Genomic DNA, 24,727 nt, shown 5'->3' on the forward strand with positions numbered 1-24,727 from the left:
TCCCTGCCTGACAGCTCTGAAGAGAGCAGTGGTTCTCCCAGCACAGTGTTCAAGCTCTGATAACAGACAGACTGCCTCCTCAAGGGGTCCCTGACCCCCATGTAGCTTGACTGGGAGACACATCCCAGTAGGGGCTGACAACCACCTCACACAGGAGAGCTCTGGCCAGCATCTGCAGGTGCCCCTCTGGGACAAAGCTTCAAGAGGAAGGATCAGTCAGCAATACTTGCTGTCCTGCAGCCTCTGCTGGTGATATCCAGGCAAACAGGGTCCGGAGTGGATCTCCAGCAAACTCCAACAGACCTGCAGCTGACGGGCCTGACTGTTAGAAGGAAAACTCACAAACAGAAAGGAATAGCATCAACATCAACAAAAAGGGCATCCATACCAAAACCCCATCTGTAGCTCACCAACACCAATGACCAAAGATAGATAAAACCACAAAGATGGGGAGAAACCAGAGCAGAAAGGCTGAAAATTCCAAAAACCAGAACATCGCTTCTCCTCCAAAGGATCACCACTCCTCACCAGCAAGGGAACAAAACTGGTCGGAGAATGAGTTTGATGAGTTGACAGAAGTAGGCTTCAGAAGGTGGGTAATAACAAACTTCTTCAAGCCAAAGGAGCATGTTCTAACCCATCATAAGGAAGCTAAAAAACCATGAAAAAAGGTTAGGCAAATGGCTAACTAGAATAATCAGTGTAGAAAAGAACATAAATGACGTGACGGAGCTGAAAAACACAGCATGAGAACTTCGTGAAGCATACACAAGCTTCAATAGCCAATTAGATCAAGTGGAAGAAATGATATCAGTCACTGAAGATCAAATTAATGAAATAAAGCAAGAAGACAAGATTAGAGAAAAAAAAGTGAAAACAAACGAACAAAGTCTCATGAAATATGGGACTATGTTAAAAGACCATATCTACGTTTGATTGGTGTACCTGAAAGTGATGGGGAGAATGGAACCAAGTTAGAAAACACTCCTGAATATTATCCAGAACTTCCCCAACCTAGCAAGGCAGGCCAACATTCAAATTCAGGAAATACAAAGAACACCACAAAGATACTCCTCCAGAAGAGCCATCCCAAGACACATAACTGTCAGATTCACCAAGGTTGAAATGAAGGAAAAAATGTTAAGGGCAGCCAGAGAGAAGGGTTGGGTTACCCACAGAGGGAAGCCCACCAGACTAACAGCTGATCTCTCAGCAGAAACCCTACAAGCCAGAAAAGAGTGGGGGCCAATATTCAACATTCTTAAAGAAAAGAATTTTCAACACGGAATTTCATATCCAGCCAAATTAAGCTTCTTAAGTGAAGGAGAAATAAAATCCTTTACAGACAAGCAAATGCTGATAGATTTTGTCACCACCAGGCCTGCCATACAAGACCTCCTAAAGGAAGCACTAAACATGGAAAGGAACAACCACTGCCAGCCACTGCAAAAACATACCAAATTGTAAAGGCCATCGATGCTATGAAGAAACTGCATCAACTAACAGGCAAAATAACCAGCTAGCATCATAATGACAGAATCAAATTCACACATAACAATATTAATCTTAAATGTAAACGGGCTAAATGCCCCAAATAAAAGACACAGACTGGAAAATTGGATAACGAGTCAAGACCCATCAGTGTGCTGTATTCAGGAGACCCATCTCACATGCAAAGACACACATAGGCTCAAACTAAAGGGCTGGAGGATGATCTACCAAGCAAAGGGAAAGCAAAAAAAAAGCAGGGGTTGCAATCCTAGTCTCTGATAAAATAGACCTTAAACCAACAAAGATCAAAAGAGACAAAGAAGGCCATTACATAATGGTAAAGGGATCAATTCAATAAGAACAGCTAACTCTCCTAAATATATATGCACCCAACACAGGAGCATCCAGATTCATAAAGCAAGTTCTTAGAGACCTATGAAGAGACTTAGACTCCCACACAATAATAATGGGAGACTTTAACATCCAACTGTCAATACTAGGCAGATCAATGAGACACAAAATTAACAAGGATATCCAGGACTTGAACTCAGCTATGGACCAAGCAGACCTAATAGACATCTACAGAACTCTCCACCCCAAATCAGCAGAATATACATTCTTCTCAGCACCATATCGCATTTATTCTAAAATTGACCACATAATTGGAAGTAAAACACTCCTCACCAAATGTAAAAGAACAGAAATCACAACAAACTGTCTCTCAGACCACAGTGCCATCAAATTAGAACTCAGGATTAAGAAACTCACTCAAAACCGCACAACTACATAGAAACTGAACAACCTGATCCTGAATGACTACTGGGTACATAACGAAATGAAGGCAAAAATAAAAATGTTCTTTGAAACCAATGAGAACAAAGACATAATGTACCAGAATCTCTGGGACACATTTAAAGCAGTATGTAGAGGGAAATTTATAGCACTAAATGCCCACAAGGAAAGGCAGGAAAGATGTAAAATTGACACCCTAACATCACAATTAAAAGAACTAGAGAAGCAAGAGCAAACACATTCAAAAGGTAGCAGAAGGCAAGAAATAACTAAGATCAGAGCAGAACTGTAGGAGATAGAGAGACAAAAAACCCTTCAAAAAATCAATGAATCCAGGAGCTGGTTTTTTGAATAGGTCAACAAAATAGATACACTGCTAGCAAGACTAATAAAGAAGAAAAGAGAGAAGAATCAAATAGACGCAATAAAAAATGATAAAGGGGATATTACCACTGATCCCACAGAAATACAAACTACCATCAGAGAATACTATAAACACCTCTATGCAAATAAACTAGAAAATCTAGAAGAAATGGATAAATTCCTGGACACATACACCCTCCCAAGACTAAACCAGGAAGAAGTCAAATCTCTGAATAGACCAATAACAGGTCCTGAAATTGAGGCAATAGTTAATAGCCTACCAACCAAAAAGAGTCCAGGACCAGGCAGATTCACAGCTGAATTCTACCAGAGGTACAAAGAGGAGCTGGTACCATTCCTTCTGAAACTATTCCAATCAATAGAAAGAGAGGGAATCCTCCCTAACTCATTCTATGAGGCCAGCATCATCCTGATACTAAACCTGGCAGAGTACACCACAAAAAGAGGGAATTTTAAGCCAATATCCCTGATGAACATCGATGCGAAAATCCTCCATAAAATACTGGCAAACCAAATCCAGCAGCACATGAAAAAGCTTATCCACCACAATCAAGTCAGCTTCATCCCTGGGATGCAACGCTGGTTCAACATATGCAAATCAATAAATGTAATCCATCACATAAACAGAACCAATGACAAAAAAACACATGATTATCTCAATAGATGCAGAAAAGGCCTTCGACAAAATTCAACAGCGCTTCATGCTAAAAACACTCAATAAACTAGGTATTTATGGAATGTATCTCAAAATAATAAGACCTATCTATGACAAACCCACAGCCAATATCATACCGAATGGGCAAAAACTGGAAGCATTCCCTTTGAAAACTGGCACAAGACAAGGGTGCCCTCTCTCACCACTCCTATTCAACATAGTATTGGAAGTTCTGGCCAAGGCAATCAGGCAAGAGAAAGAAATAAAGGGTATTCATTTAGGAAAAGAGGAAGTCAAATTGTCTCTATTTGCAGATGACATCATTGTATATTTAGAAAACCCTATCGTCTCCGCCCAAAATCTCCTTAAGCTGATAAGCAACTTCAGCGAAGTCTTGGGATACAAGATCAATGTGCAAAAATCGCAAGCATTCCTATTCACCAATAAGAAATTAACGGAGAGCCAAATCATGAGTGAACTCCCATTCACAATTACGACAAAGAGAATAAAATACCTGGGAATCCAGCTTACAAAGGATGTGAAGGACCTCTTCAAGGAGAACTACAAACCACTGCTCAACAAAATAAAAAAGGACACAAACAAATGGCATTCCCCATTTAATAAATGGTGTCGGGAAAACTCGCTAGCCATATGCAGAAAGCTGAAACTGGATCCCTTCCTTAAACCCTTATACAAAAATTAACTCAAGATGGATTAAAGACTTAAATGTAAGACCTAAAAACATAAAAACCTAGAAGAAAACCTAGGCATTACCATTCAGGACATAGGCATGGGCAAAGACTACATGACTAAAACACCAAAAGCAATGGCAACAAAAGCCAAAATTGACAAATGAGATCTAATTAAACTAAAGAGCTTCTGCACAGCAAAAGAAACTATCAGCAGAGTAAACAGGCAACCTAGAGAATGGGAGAAAATTTTTGTAATCTATCCATCTTGACAAAGGGCTAATATCCAGAATCTACAAAGAACTTAAACAAATTTACAAGAAAAACACAAACAAACCCATCAAAAAATGGGCAAAGGATATGAACCGACACTTCTCAAAAGAAGACATTTGTTCAGCCAACAGACCTGTGAAAAAATGCTCATCATCACTGGTCATGAGAGAAATGCAAATCAAAACCACAATGAGATACCATCTCATGCCAGTTAGAATGGCAATCATTAAAAAGTCAGGACACAACTGATGCTGGAGAGGATGTGGAGGAATAGGAACACTTTTACACTGTTGGTGGGACTGTAAATTAGTTCAATCATTGTGGAAGACAGTGTGGTGATTCCTCAAGGATCTAGAACTAGAAATACCATTTGACCGAGCGATCCCATTACTGGGTATATACCCAAAGGATTGTACTATTAAAGGATCATGCTACTATAAAGACACATGCACACGTATGTTTATTGCGGCACTATTCACAATAGCAAAGACTTGGAACCAACCCAAATGTCCATCAATAATAGACTGGATAAAGAAAATGTGGCACATATACACCATGAAATACTATGCAGCCATAAAAAAGGATAAGTTCATGTCCTTTGCAGGGACATGGATGAAGCTGGAAAGCATCATTCTCAGCAAACTATCACAAGGACAGAAAACTAAACACTGCATGTTCTCACTCATAAGTGGGAGTTGATCAATGAGAACACATCGACACGGGGGGGGGAACATCACACACCAGGGCCTGTCGGGGGGTGGGCAGCTGGGGGAGGGATAGCATTAGGAGAAATACCTAATGTAAATGACAAGTTGATGGGTGCAGCAAACCAACGTGGCATATGTATACCTATGTAACAAACCTGCACGTTTTGCACATGTACCCTAGAACTTAAAGTATTTAAAAAAAAAAAAAGATACATGAGAAAGTTAGGAGGAATAGAATATTGAATCTGACAAAGCCTGAAACATCCAACGTAAAACATCCAACATCCTGCAGAGAGCTGAAGCTGCAGTCAGGCTTCAGGGAGAAATGCAACAGAGTTCCAGATACTGTGCTGCTCTCACACACGGCGACCAGTTATCCCATCATAGAGGTGGCAGTCCACGACACCCTACTCTAGCAGATGTTATTTATTCAACAAACATTGATTGAACCTATCCTGTGTACCAGGCACCGTGGTGAACAGACAGTAGTAAGTAAAATAGCCCTGGTCCTTGCCCTTAATGAGATGACAGTCACATAAGGGAGACAACAACAAACGCAAAGCAATAAACAGGCATGTCATTTTACAATGAGAAAAGTTCTAGAAAAATGGTGAGCAGGGTAACCCAGTTCATTTGTTTGTTTATTCATCCGTTTATTCACTAACTCTTATGAACCCATACTATGTGGTAGTCACTGGATTAGGCATCAGGGAAATGGCAGAGAATAAGAAGAGACAAACACTTCTGCCTTCATAGGATGGGGAAGACAGACAAGGATTGAATAAGTAAATAAAATATGTAGTTGTCCAAATGCTATTGGTTGTAGAGGAGAAAACTCATTTGGTTGGGGGGAAAGGAGTTCTGGAGAGGGGGAATTACTATTTTAAAGGGGATGGTGAGGGAAGACTATCCTGAAAAAGTGTCGTTTGAACGAACACCTAAAGGAACTAAGAGAGCAAGTTACGTGATTATCTGCAGGAAAAGTGTTCCAGGAGGGGGAACAGCAAAAGCAAAGGCCTGAGACAGAATCTTGCCTTGTGTATTTGAAGAACAGCAAGGAGGCCAATATGGCAGAGGGAGCAAAGAAGGGAATCACAGAATATAAGGACAGAGACGTGGCAGAGAGCTGGATCATGGCGGGGCCCGTGGTCACTTATATAGACTTTGTCTTTTTTTAATGAGATGGGGAGGCTTTGGGGTTTTGAGCAAGGGAAGGAAATGAGCCGTCCTGGTTATTCTTCGTACTGTAGATCCCGCCAAGATCAACTCATGGCTCTGTCTAATTTCTGTTTCCACCATTATAAAACCCAAAGTCTGTCTACTTCCTAGCTTCTGCCCCTCAGCCCCTCACTCTCTATTTCCTAACTCCTTCCTGCTATCCACTTTTGACTCTCTACTTCCCATTCCTGCCACTGTTGAGCCCTGACTGTGCTATTTCCTAGCTCCCACTGTCAACTCCTGACTTCACCTATTTCCTAGCTCCTGCCACTGTCCAGTTCTCACTCTGTCTACTTCGTAAGTCCTGCCACTATCGACTTCTGACTCTACTTCCTAACTCCCACCACTAAAATTCCTACATCTTTCTGCTTCCTAACTTCTGTCATTGTCAATCCTAACTCCCACTAATATCCACTCAACCCCATAACTTCTGTTTACTTATGACTTCCACTATCTTGTGGCTCCTGCCCACTGCTTTCTCTGCTCTCAACTTCTGGCAACCTTATCCTAGGGGTCTTTTTCTGCATGTCTCATATGCAAAGCATACCAGACTCCGAATCTTGTAAGTTGGCTGAATACTCTCCAGTTTAGCACATCCTGTAGGCAGAGCTGTTACAGCAAGCTGGCCATCTACTTGGTCACTAGGCAAAAAAAGAGAGCTGCCTCTGGCTCAGGTGCAAAACACAACCAACCCACTGTGTTCCCAAGACTCCTGCATGACAGTATTTGCTTGAAGAGCTGCTTGGTTAGCTCCTTAGAAGTGACTGTGGGCACTACAGACCCCTACACTCTCATGTCCAAAACACTAGCACCAGACCTAGGTCTCTTCCTTCCCAAGGGGTTGTTCTCATTATACCCCTAGGACTTGAATCGTATCTAAAAGCATCCACTCCACCCTTACTCAAAAAGCATTTCTCCCACTAGTCTGTTACTAAGACTGAAAACCCACTATCAGAGGTTCACTCCTTTGTAACGAGGCCTTACTGTTTCTAAGAACGTAATTTTAAATGTACCCACTCAAAAGACAAACAAAAAAGCCACCAGATCTTCAAAGATCTCAATCCCTAACATGTCTGAGATAAAAACCCTATAAAGCAGAATGAGAACCCTGGTTACCTAAATCAACAGGGACACAAAAGCAGGAAAGTCTGAAGCCCCTGAGACAAATTTTGCTGCCTTAATTTTTCCACTGAGGGCCTACACCATCATCATTCCATGTCGTCAAGTTCATCTTCCATCAATCATCTATTGGTCCCCTCCCATGTGCTGAACACCAAGTCTTGGGAATGATTGCTGAGGGGAGCTGTGCTGATTGGAAAAGTTTTGTGAGGCACCAGCAGCAGCCACTTAGAAGATAAGCAGAATTGTTTAATTCCCATTGACTCTTTTCTCCTAACACTTAATGTGTTTGGAATTTTCTTGGGCATTGCCTCAAGTCTAGTAAAACCAAAGAGTTCAGGACCTTGTTGACAAAGCCTGAGCTTTTCACACAGTTCGGCTTGCAAGGCTGAGTGTTCGCTTGCTTTGAACAGATGAATCATTAGAGAACATGCATTCTGCATTAGAGAATGCATTAGAGAACATGCATTAGAGAACATGCATTCTGCTTCCTAGGTAGATGATGGCTAATGCCACACAGCAGCTCTTAATAAGTAACCAGGCTATGCTTCATGAAAACCTCTCCTGCAGGGCTTAATCAATCAAAGACTGAGGCATCTGAAGCCCTGAATAATTTCCCCTGGGGTAGAGCACAAAAGCTGATGTAACTGCATGTGCTGGCTGTCGCATAAAGCAAGTGGTTATTTCACTTCTGCTAAGTGGAGAGAAGTGGAGGAAGAGAGAGGGTGGGGAGGAAGAGAGAGGGTAGGGAAAAGGAGTTGGAAGAGGGGAGAGAGAGAGAAATGCTAATAAATGTATGGTAGGTGCAAGGAGTTATACTTAACCTTGAAAAGAATAATGAGGCGCACATGAGAAAAAATACAGACTCGCTTTTCTGAATTCAGATCTTAGTGAGAATAATTGAAATGGAGAATTAAGGGGAAAGCAAGATGGAGAAAAGATTCCTCAGAGCCTATAATGATAATATTGTTGAGGGGAGGTTTCATTCTTTGAATAAAATGTATAAAATATGGCCGGGCGCGGTGGCTCATGCCTGTAATCCCAGCACTTTGAGGGGCCGAGGTGGGCGGATCACGAGGTCAGAAGATCGAGACCATCCTGGCTAACACGGTGAAACCCCGGTCTCTTAGCCGGGCGTGGTGGCAGGCGCCTGTAGTCCCAGCGACTCGGGAGGCTGAGGCAGGAGAATGGCGTGAACCCAGGAGGCGGAGCTTGCAGTGAGCCGAGGTCGTGCCACTGCACTCCAACCTGGGCGACGGAGCGAGACTCCGTCTCAAAAAAAAAAAAATGTATAAAATAAATAAATAAAAAGCATTTCTCCCCTTTATTGTTCAGGGATATTTCTTCCACCAAATTGCAGGCCCTGCCGAGCTATGGCCTAGAGTCCATTCAGAGGCTAATTGCCACGTCATCCTATTCTCTAAAAAAATTGCCATCAAGAGAAACATTTGTCAATCTCCTGGAGGCCACGTTGACTTACCCCAGCCACTGCTGTGCTTTTAGAAACTTGCCAACAAAAGAGTAAGTAAAAACCAAAAGGTAAAGCCTACCCAAGCTGTGGCAGAAATTCAGATTTCAAAATAGTCAATGAGTAGACAGCTCCACTCCCCTTCACTCCGTGCCTTCTTGGCCAGCTCCGTAGACATGGGGTCACTTTCAAATAGACAAGAAGAAAACAAACTGTTCTGTTTCCTTGTGGAAACTGCTACCAAATAGTTGATTCGCCCTGCAGCTAGAAGACCTTTGTAGCCAATTCTGGGTAAACTGAATTAGAGGCCATTTTAGCATTTGCAGAATGGAGTACAAAACTGGCATCTCAAAGGATTTGTTCTAATCCTTATCAGAGAGCATCATTTTTTTAAGTGAAGGAAGAAGCCTCAGGAGGGTAAAATTTACCTAATGTTTAAATCTTTAATTTAAAAATGGACACAAAATATTACAGAAAGTTTTCAAAACTATTTCTCTCCTAGTAGACGAGCATCTTCTATTTCAGAACAGAATTACAGCTAAAGATAAGCTTAGCATGGGAACAGGAAGGGAAGGAGCTCCTGCATGGTTTGCATCCAGTAGTGGGTATCTGATTCCGTTCAGTCCAGGGTGGGGGACACGGTGGCAGAATTCCGTTCTTTCCTCAGAGCACTGTTTTCCAGACTTTTTTGACTGAGATGCACAGTAACAAATACTTTTGTATTGCAACCCAGTACATGTCACATATGTAACAGAAATAAAGCAGAGTGATACTTAACTTTTTAATATGTAATATGCTGATATTTTCTTATTTTACTCTATTTTATTTTATGCTTTTTTTATTTTTAATGCCGGTCCTGATGCACTCTATTGCTTGCATGACCCACCAATGGGTCACACAACTCACAGTTGGAACAACACTGCCCTAAAGGGTTATTATTGCAGCCTAAGGAGATAGGCTCCATTCAATTAATTAGATAAGGCACTGAGAGAGTGACACCAGATGCTGCTGTCTTTGTTTGGAATCAACCAAAATGAATTATTTATAATTAATCAACCAGTATGCATTATTTGTACCTTGCATATAGGAGGTTCAGCTCCACCTGAGGCTTTTTGGGTAGCTGAGAAGACAAAACACTTGCTGTATTCACAGAGTCATGTGCCATTAACTGATCTTCCAAAACATTAACTGAGCACTTACTATGTTTCAAATACTGTGTGAAAGCCTGAGGTTACAAAAATAAGTCACAGACAGCTGTATGGGAGCAACACACAAGAGAGCCAATATTTAAGTCCAACACGGCAAATGTTACGACAGATCTGAGAACAGAACAGAGTGTTCTGGGAGCACTGAAGAAGAGTTTGTTAATGGCAGCAGGGATTATGGAAGGCTTCCTGAGGGAAGTGATTTATGCTGAGTCTTGAAGAACAGGCAGGAGTTGTCTAGACAGAGTGAGAAAAAGCAGACAAAGAAGATAGAATAGCTCATGTGAAGACACAAAGGCAAGAGACAGTAGATGAAACTCACTCAGAAAAATTGAAACATGGACACATGGAAGAAGATGAGTCAGAAGAGGAAGCCAAGGAGATGTGGGCCATGATGGTCTGAGTGCCAGGCCCGGTTGTTTAGAGGATGGGGAGCCATGAAGACTTTTAAGCAAGATGACTCAAATTTGCTTTTATAAAATACCACTTTGCAGCAAGGTAGAGGATGGTTTGGAGGTGAGCAAAGCTGGTGAGAGAACAATTAGGAAAATGACAGAGATACTGGTTTATGATAAAGCTGATTCTGGATACCCACATTTTTTGGCAAAGAAATCACACCCCTTCTGAAATCACTGGCATGTGAAAATTTTAGTTCAGGGATTTTTATTCCAGTAGGTGAAAGAGACAAAGTATTCCTGCAAGGAATTGTCTCATAAGTATTGTAGAAGAATAATACATAGAAATGTCCAATTTGAATTGCCTCATTTATCCTTCCTCATCAGTAAAAGTTGAGGCCCTCACAGCCTGCTCTCTTTTCCCATTTTTCTTTTTTCTTGGCGGGGGCAGGGAGGAGGTGTGGCTTATTTTCATTTATTGACCTGACTAATGGGTACGTAGGTGATCATTCTGTGAGAAATCATTGAGCTATACATTCATGTTTTACCTGCTTTCTGTGTGTTACAATTCAATTTTCTGATGTTTTACAAATTGCTATTACAATATAAATCTATTTGAAACTTATGAGAAGGAAAATAGGCAAGTGTCACATATCTTTTCTGGTTGCGGCCTTGCACCCTACTGCCCTCAGGGAAACTTGATCTGACTTCACCAAGCAACCTTTTGGAAGTAGTCCCTTCTGAGCCTGTCCTTTTCCATAATGTCCAAATTCTTAATGAATGCAGTTGATAAACCTTGTAATAATGTGTCAACAGCATGATACTTCTTTCATAGAATATGCATGAACTGTGTAGAAACAATGCATTGTCTCATCAGAGAAGATGCAAATTTCATTCTCTATGAAATCAAAGATGGACTGTCATGAGAATGCCATCAGGGCACTGAATATGAGGAGAGAAGAAATAAGAGACAATCAGGGGCATTTGTAATTATGAAGAAACCACTGTTTTTTTTTTCTGTAGACCTCCTCTGTGGACAACCACTATTTTTTTGATTCAACTTTTATTTTAGATACAGGGGGTACATGTACCAGTTTGTTACATGAGTATATTGCATCCAGGAAGTGAGCATAATACTCGATAGGTAGTTTTCAACCCATGCCTCCCTCCTTCCTTGACCCCTCTAGTACTCTGCAGTGCCTGTTCATATGTTCCCAGTTATGTTCATATGTTCCCAGTGTTTAGCTCCCTCTTATAAGTGAGAAGATACAGTATTTGGTTTTTTAATCTTGAATAAATTTACTTAAGATTGTGGCTTCCAGCTCCATCCATGTTACTGCAAAAGACATGATTTTTTATGGCTGCATAGAATTACATTGTATATATGTACCACATTTTCTTTATCCAATCCAGGCACCCAGGTTGATTCCACGTCTTTGTTTTTGTGAATAGCATAGCAATGACCATATAAGTGCACATGTCTTTTTGGTATAATGATCTATTTCATTGGGTATATACCGAGTAATGAGATTGCTGAGTTGAATAGTAGCTCTGTTTTAAGTTCTTTTAGAAATCTCCAAACTGATTTCCACAGTGGATGAACTAATTTACACTCCCACCAACAGTGTATGAGAATTCCCTTTTCTCAAACTGTAAAAGTCCTAAACGAAAACCTAGGAAATACCCTTCTTGACATCAGCCTTGGCAAAGAATTTTTAGCTAAGTCCTCAAAAGCAATTGCAACAAAAACATAAATTGATGAGTGGGACCTAATTAGACTACAGAGCTTCCACACGGCAAAAGAAACTATCAACAGAGTAAACAGACAACCTACAGGATAGGAAACAATATTCACAAACTATGCATTTGACAAAGGTCTAATATCCAGAATCTATAATGAAATTAAACGCATCAACAAGCAAAAAAATAAATAATCCCATTAAAAAATGGGCAAAGGGCATGAATAGAACAGCATTTTTTCATATGCTTATTGGCTGCTTGTATGTCTTCTAAAGAAAAAATGCTCATCATCACTAATCATCAGAGAAATGCAAATCAAAACCACAATGAGAAAAACAACAGATGCTGGCAAGGCTGTGGAAGAAAAGGGAATGCTTATACCCTATATCTTTATTCATTTGTATCTCCCTTAAATTTCATCTCTAGGTAAGTGCTCCCCCAGGTGAGAACAGGCCTCATTTTATTTTATTGGTATTTCTCTTCTTTCCACAGGCTAAACTTCTTAGAGGGAAAGATGGAGGAGTAGGGAGCACCCACGTATGTTTCTGCACATAAGAAAAAATAACCTGAAATTCACATCATAATGTCAGGTCCAGCATCTTCAAATCCTTACAAAAAAGATGCCCAGTTACAATTCAAAACCATGAACACAGAATGACTATTTGTTAAGGCCAATGTGGAAAGGAGAGTGGTAAGGAGCAAACCTTAATATATCATAAAAGTAGCTTTTAGTAATCATTGGAAAATCCTTGATTCAATATGACAAATTTAAGTTTTTTCATCTCTAGTGCCCACACAAAACGCTTAGTATTCAGAAGCATTTTATCTAAGCTGGAAGCACTCTAATGACAATTCAGAAGCCTTTACTCTCTCCTCAGGAAGCATTTCAGTTAGGACAATGGTGCAGAACAAGATGCTGGTGTAATAGGTAAAGAGGTTGCATGAACAAAGCATAAATAGACGCACAGTCAGGTTTAGCCTGAAGACCAAAAGCTCAAATGCTTTTTTTAACCTCTTCTCTTTCAGACAGAATTTTTCACATTCCATTTCTGAAAACTTTTCCAAACAATGTGAAAGCACAGTAAGGAAAGTGAATAATAAAACACTGTAAGTATTTGCATGCAAGGAAACTCAGAAGTCGTATCTTGTTCTGTGTGCACCTTATTATCAGCATCAATTATTTTCTTTTGATACAAGTCTTGGTTACGGAGCTGTTGCAAAGCAACTTTTAATAGTTTTAAAATGGGAATTTTTTCTTTGCAATTGGCATCAAGTTGATCAGGTATGTCTTTCAACTGTTTAAAAAAACTATTTTAAAATGTTCCTTAATATTTATTCTACAATTATATTAAAGCCTCCTCAAAAATTAAAACTTTGCAGGTATGTTGATGTCACCAAAGGCTGATATAACTGATAGCTTCATTTGTAAGAATTTTCCCTAGTCACATGGTCAACATTCCACAAAGATTAACTAATTGCAAAGGTAGCTTAAAAGTAGCCACTTCCCTTAAAGGAGACTTAGGCTACCTCGACAACTATGCTCCTGAGCTTAAAATGAGTCTTAATGCTATCGCTACCACATACACTGGATGGAAGCTACATCTCTGTTTTACTGACTAACTTTTAACACTTTTCTGCTATAAATGCTGGCTGCCTTGGCATTTCACTTATCTTCAACTGTAAAAGAGCATGCCTCAAAAGATAATCCCAGTGTCCCTACGGCACATTTACTAAGATTTAGAAGTTTTATTATGCCCCCATGAGTCCTCCAGACTACAAAACTAGATGTCCCTCTAAGATACTTCGCCAATCTCTTTCTGAAATTTTCTCTTCTTTTCTTTTCCTATCAATCTCCAAGTTAGATAGATGCTTCAGGTTGGTATGGTGGAATGACCCTGGACTTTGGGGTTCCACTCCAAGTATATGAATCTTTGGAAGTAACCTTCCTGTAACAGAGTATCGCTGGCAAAATTTATCCCTTTTGAGACCTTTCTCCTCATCTGTAAGGAACAGCAGAAATACCATTTGGCTTTCAGAACCATGAGAATGAAGGAAGTTGCTAAGCAATGCGACAACACCAAGGGTAAATAAGTATTACTGTCTCCTTCTTTTCCTTTTCTCGCAGTAGGTCTGGCACCCATATCCTCCAGTGGCCTTTTCTTCACCCTTCCCTCTCTTCTTGCTCAGTATTCTATCAGCAACCTTCTATGTAACTCTTTTGCAACCACATGACTTTATTCTTATCATCAAGAAAACATTTATGGATATAGTTAATAATAGCACCAAGGAGTGGTTTGAGGGGAAGGAAGACTTTAAACCATCCTCAATATAATCCTCACCAGTCCTCACCATAAACCTTCTCAAATGAGCATATACAACCTTAAGTTTGCTATGCTATCACTGCTTTAAGACAAGTCCCTAATCTCTAGCATCTCCAAAACTAACTGAAATTAACATAAAATCTAAGTAAAAAGAGCATTCTCCTTGTGAAAGCATTTTATGATAAATCTCCTACCTCCTACTTCCCACCAGATAGCCATTCCTCAGTCCCTAGAGTTTAGAAATTCTAGAGCCAGCCACTAAGGCTTACCTATTCTCCCCAAGATAATGTGTCCTTACCTCTATGGTTGGCCCTATTGTCCTCCTAAAATTCCCATCTTTTCTCCTTTCTTTCTTGTGACTGGAGCAGCGGTGCTACAGCTCTCCTTCCTCTGATTCAATATTACTAAGCCCATGTGAGTCCATTCATACTCCCCACATAGCCTCCAATACTAAAGACAGCTCTGTGCTGGGCTTTGTCAATAAGCATGATGCTGCCCTCAGGAGCCATCCCAGGACACAAATACCAGTAACAGCAGGTGGGCATTTAGTCCGAAGACAAATCACCAGGGAGAAAAATTGCTAGACATATGCCCAGAAGGGCAAAAAAAGAAAGGACAAAGGACCAGACAGCAAGAGGAAGTGAGAAAACATGTTTGACCTCTTGTTGATATAAATTTAATCAGAAATCATGGCAGAATTTTTAGAAGTTTTACAATAGTGCTTCTAACAGCTGAAGTAGTTTTGATAAGGGGAAAGGAGTAAAGGAAATCAGGAATAGCTGGACTGTTTTCATCTAATTTAACAAAGGCTATTATTTTGTATGAATCATCCAGAGAACTTACTTAAAATGCAAATTCTTGGGCGATGTCTCTATAGATTTTTTATTCAGGGTTTGGGGTAAAGCCAGGGGTCTGCATTTTAACAAACACCCTGGTGATTCTGATGGAGCTGATCCAAGGACCACACTTTGAAAAACAATGAGAGAGAGTGAAGTTAGGGGAAAGGTCTCTGAACTGTGATTATGAAGACCTCATGCTGCCACTGTCACTATCCCCAAAAGAACTTGGACAAGTCACTTACCTCCTTTAATCTTGGTTTCGTTACCAATAAAATGAAAGGATTCAATGAGATGGCCTTTAAAACCCTTTTTTTTTTTTTTTTTGAGACAGAATCTCGGTCTGTCACTTAGGTTGGAGTGCAGTGGCATGATCTCAGCTCACTGCAACCTCCACCTCCCGGGTTCAAGCGATTCTCCTGCCTCAACCTCCCAAGTAGCTGGGATTACAGGGGCATACCACCACGCCTGGCTAATTTTTGTATTTTTAGTAGAGACAGGGTTTTGCCATATTGGCCAGGCTGGTCTCAAACTCCTGACCTCAGGTGATCTGCCAGCCTCAGCCTCCTAAAGTGCTGGGATTACAGGCATGAGCCACCGCGCCCAGCCTTAAAACCTTTCTAATGCTAAGAAATTTATGATCTATTTTCCGTAATAGTTCTTTATAACCATCTCCTCCCTTTAAAGATTAAAAAATGATAATTATATTGATGTCTGTGAGAAGAGGACAAACAAATGTGCTGGTTATAACAATATTTAATAATAAAACACGAGAGGTTCCTATGCGGTCTTCTGTACATAGCAGCAGCCCTTCTCTAGTTCCAAACTGGGCTCCACAATACTCTAACATATTTTCGGAGTCCCAGGTCACAGATTTTTTTTCTTTTTAAAAATCTGTGTTCTTTCCCTTCAGTATTGTATTCTTCCAATTTATTATCTCCTCCACTCACTGAACTAGGTATGCACTTAAAATACAAAACATGGGAAGTTAGCTTTCAAAAGCAGAGGAAAATATGCTTTTAATAATATGTAGGAACCATAAGGCTCCTCATGTATTATACAAAAATGTATTATAAATACATATATGTAATGGCCTTGACAGAAAAATTATGCCCATTTCTCCAGTTCCTAAGATTGTATTAGCAGAAGATGGGTAAAAACAAAAATGTTTGTTGAGCCTACATGCATCATGCTGTGTGCTCATTGTCCCTGTATCCTCTCAGTTCCTTTCAGAGCTAGAATCATCCTGGTTTAGAATTATTCACTCTACAAACATGTATTGAATGAACACTCTGAGCCAAAACTGTGCTAGGCACTGGGATTTCAGAAATAAGTAAAACCTAGTCCTCTGTTTTCAAGAAGTGATTAGACAATTAAAGAAGATAGACATGCATCATCACTTAATTGCAATAGGTTTTGATAATTGCAATTGTATTAAGTGCAGCTCTGGCAGGAGGATAAATAATACTTGGGTACTATAATCAAGAAAGCCTTCATAGAAGAGCTTATCTTTACAGATGAGGAGGAATTCACCAGAGAGATGAGGAAAGGAAGAAAATTCTAGGCAGAAGTACGTACAAAGACAGAGGAGTGAAACAGTAGAACTTATTCAGAGAACTACGAGTCATTTTATGTGACCAAAGGGAAGGTTGCCCAAGGGATCTGCAAGAGCTAATTTTAAGAATCCCTAATATTGATTGCTTCAAGAATTATTCTAAACATTCTACATGTATGAATGCATTCAACTGTTAGCACAACTGTAACATAGAAGGTATGATTATTATCCCTACTTGGCAAATAAAGAACTTGAGGCACACGGATATTAATTAACTCTCCTCGGATTACACAGCCTGTACGAGCCATGCTAGGAATGGATCCTGGCAATCTTGCTCCAGAGCCCATTCTCTGAATTCTGCAGCACTACTGCTTCTTAGAGATGAGGTTGGAGAGATAGGCAGAACCCAGACCAAGGAGTGCCTTGGAAGTCATCACAATGAGTTTGGACTTTATCTCATAGCCAATAAGAGCCTGGGGCAGGTTTGAATTCGGTAAGTGAATTCCCAAAACTTTGTATTTGGGAAAGGCCATTCTAGAAGGAACATACAGAATGGACTAGGGAGAGAGCTAAAATTGGAGAAAGGATATCAGGAAGAAAACTAATTGCTCCATAAGAGAGGACAAAAACCTGGGCCGGGCGTGGTGGCTCATGCCTGTAATGCCAGCACTTTGGAGGCCGAGGCGGGCAGATCACGAGGTCAGGAGATGGAGACCAACCTGGCCAACACGGTGAAACCCCGTTTCTACTAAAAATGCAAAAAATTAGCTGAGTGTGGTGGCATGCGCCTGTAGTCCCAGCTACTCAGGAGGCTGAGGCAGGGGAATCGTTTGAACCTGGGAGGCAGAGGTTGCAGTGAGCCAAGATTGTGCCACTGCACTCCAGCCTGGTGACAGAGCAAGACTCCGTCTCAAAAAAAAAAAAAAAAAAAAAAAGAGAGAGAGAGAGAGGAAAAGACCCTAAACTCAGGAAGTATCAGTGGGGTTGGAAAGGAGTGGCAAAGGAAGGACTGTTCTTTCACTAGGGACAAAGTACCTCTTAAGCCTCCCTCTGTCTTTGACTCATACCCCTAAAGAGCAATGTTTTCACCATCTCTTCCTATTGTCCACAACTATATTCTTCCTCTGCTCCTAAATTTCTAATCATCTATCCTTGGTTTCTATTTCTCGATTGGACTATTTGATTAGCTAGGGACTTAAGTGCAAACAAGTCCACCAGTAGCTAATGACTTTCAACAACATGAGCCTTCCAATTCCATTTGTGTTCTACTACATACGAACAGCTTGGTAGCAGTTTGGTTGGCAACTAAATGAGAGATAAATAGTTAAGAAAATGCCAAGAAAGGATTATTTTAGATTTACCAAGCATAGATTGTCTTTCTAAACTTGTTTTCCAAAGAAAGTCATCCTTTGTAAACAGCTTCATTAAGTTTTTGTATCAATGTTATATATATATATGTATGTATAGTATATATACGTGTATATATGTATATATGTGTGTATATATGTATATGTGTGTGTACATATGTATATATGTGTATATATGTATATATATGTGTGTATATATGTGTGTATGTATGTGTGTGTATATATAGTCTAAATGGCTTTTCATTCCCTTCTTAAGGTACTCCTACATCAAATCAGAGTTCTCAAATAATTTAACAAATAAATGTAAGGCTGAGGCTATTATGGCTTTGTTTCCTTTTGTTTCTTTGGCTTTAAAGAAACATAATTCTTGAATTTTTTAATACTCAGAGAAAATCCCTTACCTCAAGCCAATAATTCTTCTTACAGTTATTCTTCCATGCTTGCTGAGAGTGAACTGAGTGGCTGGGACTATGAATATGGTTTCTGCTTACCCAAGACACCCCGATGTGCTCCTGAACCAGATGCTTTTAATCCCTGTGAAGATATTATGGGCTATGACTTCCTTAGGGTCCTGATTTGGCTGATTAATATTCTAGCCATCATGGGAAACATGACTGTTCTTTTTGTTCTCCTGACAAGTCGTTACAAACTTACAGTGCCTCGTTTTCTCATGTGCAATCTCTCCTTTGCAGACTTTTGCATGGGGCTCTATCTGCTGCTCATAGCCTCAGTTGATTCCCAAACCAAGGGCCAGTACTATAACCATGCCATAGACTGGCAGACAGGGAGTGGGTGCAGCACTGCTGGCTTTTTCACTGTATTCGCAAGTGAACTTTCTGTCTACACCCTCACCGTCATCACTCTAGAAAGATGGCACACCATCACCTATGCTATTCACCTGGACCAAAAGCTGCGATTAAGACATGCCATTCTGATTATGCTTGGAGGATGGCTCTTTTCTTCTCTAATTGCTATGTTGCCCCTTGTCGGTGTCAGCAATTACATGAAGGTCAGTATTTGCTTCCCCATGGATGTGGAAACCACTCTCTCACAAGTCTATATATTAACCATCCTGATTCTCAATGTGGTGGCCTTCTTCATAATTTGTGCTTGCTACATTAAAATTTATTTTGCAGTTCGAAACCCAGAATTAATGGCTACCAATAAAGATACAAAGATTGCTAAGAAAATGGCAATCCTCATCTTCACCGATTTCACCTGCATGGCACCTATCTCTTTTTTTGCCATCTCAGCTGCCTTCAAAGTACCTCTTATCACAGTAACCAACTCTAAAGTTTTACTGGTTCTTTTTTATCCCATCAATTCTTGTGCCAATCCATTTCTGTATGCAATATTCACTAAGACATTCCAAAGAGATTTCTTTCTGTTGCTGAGCAAATTTGGCTGCTGTAAACGTCGGGCTGAACTTTATAGAAGGAAAGATTTTTCAGCTTACACCTCCAACTGCAAAAATGGCTTCACTGGATCAAATAAGCCTTCTCAACCCACCTTGAAGTTGTCCACATTGCACTGTCAAGGTACAGCTCTCCTAGACAAGACTTGCTACACAGAGTGTTAACTGTTACATCAGTAACTGCATTATTGAATTGTTCTTAAACCTGTAAAAAAAAATTACCTGTACCAGTAATTTTAATATAAAGGGTTGGATTTAGGAAATTATTTATTTTTAGGTACATTAGGCAAGAGACTTCTACCTAGTAGAAAGTATAGTCTATGACCACTGCCATACTAAAAACTATTTGTCATTGTTACATGGCATAAATACTGAAGTTGAGAGTGTTTAGAAATTTTTATAGAAATTTTGACACAGTAATTTTGTTTGATGAATCTTTTAAAAAACTGAGGAGGTATTTTGCATATCTTTTTTTTCATTTTCGTCATTTGTATTGCTTTCTATAAAAATATTAGTTCATAACAGATCAGAAATTTAAAATAACTGGCCTTTTTCCTCAGGTAGTTTGAAAAACACACTCTAGAGATGCACTGTCCAATCCGGTAGCCACTAGCCACATGTGGCTAAATTAAAATTAAATAAAATAAGAAATGTAGTTTCTCAGTTGCACTAGCCACGTTTCAAGTTCTCAATGGCTACGTGTGACTAGTGCTTACCATACTGGACAGCACAGACACAGAATATTTTCATCACCACAGAAAGTTCTATCTGTTCTATTATAGAGACTTTTATCTATGCCCTATCTGGATTCTACTTATTTATAATTTAAGGTAAACATCTGAAAGCACATTTCAGCCTATTTGCTTAGTGAAACATTAAGCTGTAGACTGTAAACTCCTCGTGAGTAGGAACCCTGTCTCAGTGCATTTTGTTTTCCTGCTTCCTACCTCAAGATCTTGGCAATGGTACACTACAAATGTGCTGAGTTAGAATTACTCTGAAGTTATGAAACATATAATGAAAACAATTTTTTCTAGAGCTTATATTTTTATTTGAATGAAATAAAATGTTTAAATATTTAAAAATAATTAAGTTTCATCGTTTCTATCCTTTGGAGAGTATAGGAAAAGACATTCAATATTTGCTGGAAGATATTTTTACTTACTAGAATTGTCTCTTATAGGACAACAAAACTATGGTTTTAACTACAGTGTTTTTTATATGCCCCTTTGACTTTTTTAAAGTAACTCTTATTGAAAGCTAATTCTATACCAAACGTCTTGAAAAACGTTATATAATTTAACCCATTTAATCTTCATAAAACTCTATGATGTAGATATTATTCACATTTTATAGGAGAGCAAAACCTACAATTTGTCAAAGTTCTCAAAACGAATAAAAGATCCAACTAATAGAATTTAAACTCAAAGCTCTGATCCAGGACCCCAGCCTCTTAATCACTGTATTTTACTGACTCCCATATTGGTAAAACAGTCATCTAAAGGTTTAATATGCATTCAAAGTTCCTTAAATTTTCCCCAACGTTTTATTATCTTTTCAAATGTGCAGAAAAATTGAAAGAATTGTACAGTGAACACCCATAGAGCACCACTTAGGTTCAACAATATTTTACCATATTAGCTTCATTACATATGTATATAATTATTCATTATTTATCAATTCATCTTATTTTTGATGCATTTCAGAGTAATTTGTAGACATCAGTACTTAGCCCTAAACATTTTGGCACTTTTATTACTAACCAAGATATTTACATTTCTAGATAAAATTTATATATAATGAAATGGACGAATCTTAAGCATACCATTTAATGAGTTTTGAGAAATGCATACACCATGTGACCCAAACTTCTGACCCAAACTTCTATCAAGGCATAGTAATATAATATCATCACCCTCAGAAAGTTCCCTCATGCCCCTTCCCAGTTAATTCCTGACCCTCAGCCCCACAGGGAAGGATGGTTTTTTATTTTTCTCCCACCAATTAGTTTGTCTGTTCTAGAACTTCATATAAACAGAATCATATAGTATATACTCTTTTGTATAAGGCTTCTTTGACTCAACCCAATGTGTTTGCTACTTATCCATGTTACTGCTTGAATATTGCTGATTAGTATTACATTGTATGAATAGAATATTGTTTCTATTCTTCTATTAATGAATATCTGTGTTATTTCCAATTTTTAGCTTTGAGATTTTATTATATAAATGTATAGACATAACTAGACATGCTACACATCCAATCTGTTTTCAATCCTTATGCCACTGTGCAAAGTGATTCAAAGAGATCATAACATTATAAATTTTATAAAATCTCTTCTCTGTACTGTGTTTTTCACATTTCTGACTTTTCTGCTGCATAACAAGTAACTTGTCTTTATTCAGATGCAGGCCTCTCTCATAAGCTAGTGTTCTAAAATTTGTCTCAGCAATATAACAGAATACTAATTAGTCATGTTGCTGTATACCTAACACAAACTTTCTGTTTCATATATAAATCCCAGAACCAAAACAGCTAAGTAAGCAAAAAAAGCACAAAGGAAAAAAGGGAAATAAAATCTATTCTTGTGGAGAAACTTTAAATTACACACTCAAATGCAGTTTGAGACCAAGCTACTTGTACGCATACTCTCAATAATTTTCATGACCTTTGCACAAAAACTGATGTTTATTTTCTACATTATAAGTTTTAACACATGGAGTTACAGTTTATTGTCTCCCTCATTCTCATTCCCATATTCTTCAGTTGCTAAGATCTACCAGTTATTCTTTTGAATTGTCTTCTACACCAGTTAATATTCCAGGGCCAGGCATGGTGGCTCATGCCTGTAATCCCAGCACTTTGAGAGGACAAGGCAGGAGGATCACTTGAGGCCAAAAGTTCAAGATCAGCCTGGACAACATAGCGAGACCCCATCTCTACAAAAATTAAAATTAAAAAATTAGCCAGGTGTGGTGGCAACATGCCTGTAGTACCAGCTACTTGGGAGGCTGAGGCAGGAGAATCACATAAGCCCAGGAATTCAAGGTTGCAGTGAGCTATGATCATGTCATTGTACTCTAGCCTGGGCAACAAAGTGAGACCCTGTCTCAAAAAAGAAAAAAAAACTTCCCATGTAAATGTAAACTGAAAAAAATATTGCATTCCTATTGCCACACCCACATCTCAGATCATTTTCCCCTTACTCCTGGAGTATCTCCCTAATTTTTATTCCTATCCAATCTTTCCCATGTCCATACTCTCATACCCACTACCACTGATTAATTGTCATAAAATCCTATTTCACCTTATTATATACCTGCAAAACAAATCCTGAGCAATTCATCAGACCTATAAATTTAAATTTTAGAGCTTAGCCTAACATTCAGAGAGCTCTAACTTTATTTCTACTGATCTACTTTAAATCTACTAACTTTATTTCCTGCTGATTTTCTACATGAAACAAACTGTTCTAATCACTTTTCCCTAGCCATGCCCTATGAATATCCATGCTGGAGCCCATGCCATTCTCACTGTCTGAATATCTTACCCCTTACCTGTCCTTCCCTGCATCCTTTAAGGCCCTAAAACAACCATAGGTTCATCTTTTTTATCTTTTTTCTTAAAGAAAAACAAAACAAAACAAAACAAAACAACCAGAGTCTCACTCTGTAAGCCAGGCTGGAGGACAGTGGTGTGATTAAGGCTCACTGCAGCCTCTACCTCCTGGGCTCAAGTGATCCTCCCTCCTTGGCCTCCCAAGTAGCTGGAAATACAGGCATGCACCACCATGCCTGGCTTTTTTTTTTTCTTGTAGAGATGGGGTTTAGCCATGTTGCCCAGGCTGGTCTTGAACTCCAGTCTTCAAGAAATCCTCCTACCTTGGCTTCCCAAAGTGCTGAGATTACAGGCATGAGCCACCGTGCCCGGCCTTTTTTATTTTTAAAAAATTAAACTCTCTTTACTTTCTCCTTAATCTACTATAGTCAAGACTCTTCCTTTATCCAAAATAAAGTAGGGCATAAATAATGTATAACCCACAGTGGTCTCTCTCTTTGGACTTCTTTAGCATTTGTCCTCTGCATCACTCATTTGTCTCTTACCCTACAATGCTGGGTATTATTAATTATCTTTACAAGCACACTGCTTATTCACCTATGATAGGAGTTTTTTTAGTGATACACTCATCTCTGTTTCCGACTATATCTAGAGTCTTACACATCATAGATGATTAATAATTTTTTAGCTGATTCACTTTTATAACTGAAAATAAAATTGTCCTAGTTAAGAAGCATTTCCTATATGAGATGGTCTCATAGAAAACGTGTATCCTTATTCTGTATAATCTCTCATACCTAAATCATAAAAATGCAATACTTGATAAATTTATATTTCTATTTTGTATTTTTTAACCAACATTTGATATTATCACTAGTAGGTTGCAAAATGGCTAAGAGGGGTTAATTCATCTGGAATAACTCATCTAAATTTACAAAATGATTTTAAAGGGCAATGGTATTTTTTCCTCCATTTATAACATTTGCTGTAAAAGGCATGATTTTGGTTTCCTCAGATTGTAGTAAGTCCACATGTAAATTAAGAATCTCTGTCACAAATATTTCAATAAATGTGTTTATAATTAGAAATAATGTTTTCCTCAAAATGAGCAATATTTTTATCTTTTTCCCCCTAAGAGTTATTACCTAGGGCTTTCTACTTATAATTTAGCTTTCTAGTTATAAATCACAACATTCTCACCTGGCTTAGTGTGTATTTACATGAAAACCAGGATAATATTAACCTACTAATATGAGTCAAAATAAAATCTCCCACTAAATCCCCTCCCTTTTTACCCACGACAATTAACTGATGCTATTCACTCTAAAAGTTATTCTTTTTCCTACACAACCTAAGTGACTGAAACTGAGTGTGTCAATAGATTTCTTGCTGCTCTATGGAGACTGAGCTACAGAGGTGATTATTTACATATATTATAGCCATGACTGAGGTGTTCTGCACATCGAATAAAATAGGTAAATGTACCAGACAAGGTCAGTTGGTCAGTCCCTAAGAGACTAACTGTACGAACTCAGCAAGA

The 24,727-nt window shown here is 39.0% G+C and overlaps 2 protein-coding genes across 2 annotated transcripts in view; one reads left to right on the forward strand and one right to left on the reverse strand.

Annotated features, from left to right (window-relative positions):
• The window catches only part of LHCGR (luteinizing hormone/choriogonadotropin receptor), a 70,233-nt gene extending 49,516 nt beyond the window's left edge, over window positions 1-20,717 (forward strand). Inside the window, exons 9-11 of the mRNA XM_003822690.4 lie at window positions 8,664-8,849; window positions 13,163-13,243; window positions 18,642-20,717. Coding sequence (XP_003822738.3) covers window positions 8,664-8,849; window positions 13,163-13,243; window positions 18,642-19,794 — 1,420 coding nt within the window. The 3' untranslated portion in view covers window positions 19,795-20,717. The remainder of the gene's footprint in view (window positions 1-8,663; window positions 8,850-13,162; window positions 13,244-18,641) is intronic.
• Window positions 1-24,727, reverse strand: part of GTF2A1L (general transcription factor IIA subunit 1 like) — a 121,115-nt gene that overhangs the window by 31,355 nt on the left and 65,033 nt on the right. The window lies entirely within an intron of this gene.

Source organism: Pan paniscus, chromosome 12, assembly GCF_029289425.2.
Source record: "Pan paniscus chromosome 12, NHGRI_mPanPan1-v2.0_pri, whole genome shotgun sequence".
Lineage (NCBI taxonomy): Eukaryota > Metazoa > Chordata > Mammalia > Primates > Hominidae > Pan > Pan paniscus.